This window comes from Frankliniella occidentalis, unplaced genomic scaffold (genome assembly GCF_000697945.3).
Source record: "Frankliniella occidentalis isolate FOCC.00 unplaced genomic scaffold, Focc_3.1 Scaffold213, whole genome shotgun sequence".
Lineage (NCBI taxonomy): Eukaryota > Metazoa > Arthropoda > Insecta > Thysanoptera > Thripidae > Frankliniella > Frankliniella occidentalis.
The window spans coordinates 17,297-22,614 of record NW_026267339.1 but is presented as its reverse complement, the minus strand read 5'-3'; the positions used below and the strand labels follow the sequence as shown (position 1 = coordinate 22,614).

General features: G+C 60.5%; 1 protein-coding gene across 3 annotated transcripts in view; it reads right to left on the bottom strand.

Moving 5' to 3' along the window:
• Nucleotides 1–469: 469 nt before the first annotated feature.
• Nucleotides 470–5,318, bottom strand: part of LOC113202951 (zinc transporter 1) — an 8,013-nt gene continuing 3,164 nt past the window's right edge. Inside the window, exons 1-7 of one of the 3 annotated variants that reach the window (XM_052272604.1) lie at nucleotides 4,376–4,521; nucleotides 3,293–3,466; nucleotides 2,881–2,961; nucleotides 2,393–2,660; nucleotides 2,115–2,312; nucleotides 1,880–2,005; nucleotides 470–1,584 (exon numbers count right to left, since the gene is read on the bottom strand). In XM_052272604.1, the coding sequence (XP_052128564.1) occupies nucleotides 863–1,584; nucleotides 1,880–2,005; nucleotides 2,115–2,312; nucleotides 2,393–2,660; nucleotides 2,881–2,961; nucleotides 3,293–3,466 (1,569 nt within the window). In that variant the 5' untranslated portion in view covers nucleotides 4,376–4,521 and the 3' untranslated portion in view covers nucleotides 470–862. Of the gene's footprint in view, nucleotides 1,585–1,879; nucleotides 2,006–2,114; nucleotides 2,313–2,392; nucleotides 2,661–2,880; nucleotides 2,962–3,292; nucleotides 3,467–4,064; nucleotides 4,213–4,375; nucleotides 4,522–5,318 lie in introns of those variants that run through there. The other 2 variants (XM_052272603.1, XM_026417411.2) reach the window with 2 other exon arrangements.

The following is a 5,318-nucleotide window of genomic DNA, read 5'->3' as shown; positions in this document are numbered from 1 at the left end:
GTAGATAACGGGCCCTAATCCGTCGCGACCGGTGCTGTGCATCGCTATCAGTACGGGGGCCTGGACAGGGCACGGGCCTGTCTAAGTAGTAGTCCAAGGACTCCGACTAACTGTCTGCCTGCCGGCCTGCCGGGGACGGCGACACTTAACTTTGTCACCAAACGACAACAGTGTCACCACAAACATAGCAGAATTGTAACGAGTGCATCGACAGTAGATAAGAACACACCATGTTTGTTCAGTTGGTAACCCTTATGGTGCCCGCCTCGAGAAATAAGGTACTTCTTAGTGTTCCACACTACCTTGGTTCTAAAAAATAGAGTATAACTTTCCCAAATGTCTGCAGGAATGATTGAATGCTTTCTGATCTAAAGTAGTTTTGGAGGGACTTCTTGCTCTAGGTCCTATTCAGGTAACAAAGTCTTACTGCTACCGCACACAAATTTCGTTAATTGCAATAAAAAAAATCTCTCACTATCAGTCTTATATTAATACAAAATACATTAAATTAATATATGTCAAAGTACACCCTGTCTAGTCAGTTGGTCCATTTCTAGTACAATGCAGTATTTTTTGTTCTAAAAATGAATAAACAATATATTTTTTCGGAAAAATATTATGATAAAATGGTCAAAGTTTCGTCTCAAAATTGAAACATGTTTCTATACAATTAAAACAAAAAACGGATCCGTTATCCATAACAAAAAGTTACCTTAATGGTCTTTGACCAGTCAACTATAATAAAGTAACGCTCAATCTGGCACAGTTGATTTTTTTATCTTACATTATAAATAAACACACACGCAATCACACAAACACACACACACGCACACCTATTCTTCTACGCGCAGTCTAGGCCACCTCACTTTGGCTGGCCGTTGGATGTGGCCCTCAACCTGGGTGCGTTCTCCTGGTTCGACAGAATAGCCGACACTTCCTCCGACTTGCTGGTGGCCTCTTCGGCCTCGGCGGGCTCGGCTGCCTGCTGCTCTGCGGGCAGGGCCTCGTCCGGCTTCTCCGCCAGGCACGTCTCCGTCGTGACAGGTGCGGGCTGATCTGCAGCAGAGTCTGCGCAGTTCATCTCCACGACGACTTGAACCTGAGGGGGGCCGATGGCGGGCTCGTCGGCGGCCTCGGCGGGGACCGCGGCGGGCATCGCGGGAAGGGACAGGTCGGAGCCGATGCGGAGGTAGTGCTGGGGCTCGGGGCGCGCGGCCGCGCGGCCGGCGGCTGGCGAGACCACGGTGGGCGCGCAGCAGTGGGCGCGCAGGCACGACTCCCCGGGGCAACTCATCTGACAGCCCTGCACCTTGTCACCGCTGCTGAACTCGGGCTGCACCGTCACCTGAGTCACGCCACGCGTGAGGAAGAACTGGGTCACGTCGTGGTTGACGCGCAGGTAGTCGCGCGCGTCCTGGAAGCATATGTGCGCCGTGCAGAACACCTTGCTCTGGTTCAGGCGCCACATGTGCAGGTCGTGGATGTCCACGATCGACGGGAACGCGTTGCGGAGGTCACAGCGGAGCTCCTCGATGTTGATGTGCTCCGGGATGGTCTGGAGGAGGATCAGCCCCGCCTCTTTCACTGTAAGGAGAGGAGGAGAAGGTGGTGTGAGCGTCAATGGCAGTGTCTACCAGGTGGCTGATAAGGGCCGTCCACACTCATCGTTAGACTGCACCGCGTGCACGCGGGCGGGCGGGTCGCCTGCTCGCCTAGGGAGTAAGGCGACACGGCTGGAGACGATGGGCGAGCCCGCCTTCCCCGCACAGTGTAACAACGAGTGTGGGCGAGGCTAATCACAGCCACCTGATGAAAGGTGTAATAGGAAAGTAGTACTACACCTCAACCTGGTGGCTATATGACAGATCGTTGTACTTACTGTACGGGTAGCTGAGGATCAGCAGCAGCACGGCGGACACGATGGACAGGAGGGGGTCTGCGTACTTCCCAACGCTCTGGTCCGTGAAGAAGACCGTCAGGGAGGCCACGATCACGAACACGCACCCTGGTCACGATAACAGAGGAAGTCAGCTCCGAGCTTCACACAGCGCAGCACAAAGCATCCCGAGAGGGATGACTAAAAGTGCCCCAGCAAGACCAAAGCGGATACTCACCCACGGTGTCCCGCATCATCTCCCGGAAGCCCTGCCGCTGGCGCGCGGGGTGGCCCTGGTACCCGGCCGCCGGCAGCTTCCGCTGCGAAGAGAGCCGCCGGTCGCCCATCTTCACCGAGTCCTGCGTCACGGCGGGGTCCAGCATCACGTCGCCGTTCTCCGTGACGTGGAAGAAGCTGCCCTGGTGGAAAGTGTAGCCTGCGGGCAGCGACAGAGTGAGCGTTACCGTTGGTTCTACAAGGGCGACTTCTTCTCGCTCTTTGGTACCGAGTACTTACCGCCCAGCATGACGTAGCAGAGCGCGTTGATGGCGAGGGAGGCGACGCCGGCGCCCGCCACGTACAGCGGCTCGTGCATCTCGTCGTGGTGGTCGATGTGCAGCAGGGTCTGCACCGCCTCCACGAGCAGCGAGAAGCACAGCGAGGCCAGGAAGACGGTGTCGATGAGCGAGACGAGCACGTCGATGCGCGCCCAGCCGAAAGTGTTGCGCAGGCGCCGGTCCGCGGCCGAGGCGCCGGTTGTGGCGCCCTCGCGCAGGGTGGAGTGCTGCAGGAAGAGCGGGGGCGGGTGAGTTGGGCTGCCTGCTGCCGAGGCGCACGGCGGACAGCGTCCGGGCAGGCCACCCGTTGGGCGGCCTACCTCCCGGGCGCTGGCCGCCGGCCTCGCGAGCGAGTGGACTAGGCTCCCGATACCAAGATGATATGGCATCGACGTCTATGTACCGCACAGCCCTAAACCGGGCCAGCCTCTGCCACCATTAACTTACCTCGTTGGAGTTGTCCTCGGCGTTAGAGGCCTGCTGCCCTCGGCTGCTCCGGATAGGCGGGGACCCGCCGCCCATTCCTTTCTGAAACACCAAAGGGCAGGCGGACACTGGTGAGCGAGCTGTCGCAGCGGGGTGCAGCAGCGGGGCGCGGCGGGGGACAGCAGGGGGCCCGATGCCGGGACCGCGACGGACAGATCAGGGGGCAGCGCGGACCAGACCGCCGAACCGTTAGGTATGCCCTGGCCAGGGTCCGGAACATGTCCCGGACCGGGGCGTCCGCGCCGCAGTCGCAGTGTACGTGTGTGCGTGTGTGTGTGTGTGTGTGCGTGTGTGTGCATGTGTGTGTGTGTGTGTGTCACACCCCTCTGGCCGGCCGGCGCGTTGGGCGCCGCTGCTGGCCGAGCTTACGTACCTTGATGGTGATGATGCAGCCCGTGAGCGCGATGAGGTTGCACAGCATGTGGTACGAGTCGACGAGCAGCGTGAGCGCGTGCGTCACGTGGCTGAGGGCGAGCTGCACGCCGAAGAGGGCCGCGGTGAGCCCCAGCATCACGTAGAGCGGCAGCGCCGCGCCCACGCGCACCATCTGCAACAACAGGGACAGGCCGGTCAGGCACCCAGTTGCAAACCCAACAGGACAAAGGCGATTCCCGTTTTCTTTCACCGGTCCCATAAAGGTACAACGCGTGAGGTGAGCCGCCTGGACTGGACATGTCGACTCCTTCACATTATCACCTCTACCTTAAATTGTGCTCAGAAAGGTCCAACAAATTTCAGGTACTTTTCAGGGGTTGAGAATAAAGACAAAAAGAGGTGGTCGCGTGGTCGAGCCGCAGCACAAGACGTGGACGTCTTAGTAGCGCAGCTCTAGCTTCAGCAGAGGCACCTTGCTTCCGCAGAGGGAATGCCAACACAGCGCACGTGCTTAAAGTTTTAGTCGCTGCTGTCGCTCCGGAGCACCGTCACCGAGTGCGCGGTCGCGGCCGAGCCACACAGCACGCTGCTGTCGAAAGCGAGAGTCGCCGCCCCCCGGGAGGATGGCTCGCGTGGCCGCGGCGGCGGTGCCATATCCGTGCGGCGCGGGGCCGCGGAGCGGTCACGCAGATTGGAGTGTGTCCAGCCAGCGCGCCGCCCCCGCGCGTGTCCAGCAGGACGGACGCCCAGCGCCGCGCCGCGCGGCTTACATAAGGCGTTCTGCTCTTGTTCCGCGGAAGCGACCGACAACTAGACGGCGCACAGCGCTTCCTTCCGTTCGTCGCCGCCCCGACGTCGCGGTGGTCTCGGGCCGGCCGTCCTTCGACGCGGTGGTCTGAAGGAAGGGTGGCCTACTTGGTGGGGCCTGGGGCCCGGGCTCGGCCGCGGAGGACGGAGCGCGCAGACGCTAAGTCCCGCAGCCCCCCCACTCACTCGTGAGGGAAGGAGGGGGGGGGCGGGGGTCAAGAAGACCCCAGATAAAAGAGGCTGTCTGTCACATTATCGCTATCGTTATCGCTACCTGAAGCCGGCTCCGCTTGGCCACGGGGTCGACGTTCTCACGCGGATGAGCATGGCGACGACGCTCGTCTAGTATGTGGTGGCCGCGAAATAAAACAATTCGACCCTCCTCTTCCTCCTCCACCACCACCACGACCACCTTTTCGTCACGCCGTCATCGCTCCATGTTCATACCGCCGCGCCGGTGCCGGTGGTGTCGTGCTGGCGGGTAATCAGCGGGCGCACTTCTGCCGCGGCTTTGCTGTTAGCTGCAACAAAATGGCCAACTTTCGCGCAAAACGCACGAGAAAGTAGCCAACTGCACCTCCATTTCCCCTCACTCACGCTCGCTAGCCCGGCCCGGTGTGTTGTTGACAAACAGGGGCGGCGCGAGTGACACAGGCGCGATCAGCTGTGAGCGAGCGGCATGCGGGCGGCGGCGGGCGGGGTCATGCAAGCTGCGCGGGGGCGGCCCCCGGGCCGGGCCTCGGCCGGACCGCGTGTGGATAGTCCCAGCAGTTGTTTACGCGTCTCCTGTGGATAGAGAAAGGCCACGCCCCACGAGCAAAGCTTGCTCTCGATCCCAGCCCTGCCAAAAAAAAAAGGCCCCTTAACACGAGTGGCGTCACGGCTCGGCTGTCCATGGCTGCCCTATGGGTCGAGGGATGCGTTGCTGTTGACGAGGTGGGGTGGATTTGTAAACGACGTACACCACCGGCTTCTCTTAGAGTTTATCTCTTATTCAACACAACAAAAATGCCATCTTATGTACCCGGAGGTTTGGGTATTCGTATTATGGAACGGTCCTTCCCTCCTCGGCCGCGCTGGGGCCGCTGGGAGGGGCAGGGCCGGGCCGAGCGCGCCGACAGTACTTGGCTCTCAGCCAGCTTGTGATTGCAGTGGCTTTGGCCGGGTGATGGGTGAGCCGTCAGGAGGGCCCGGCTGAAGGCCCGCCCGGCCCCGCG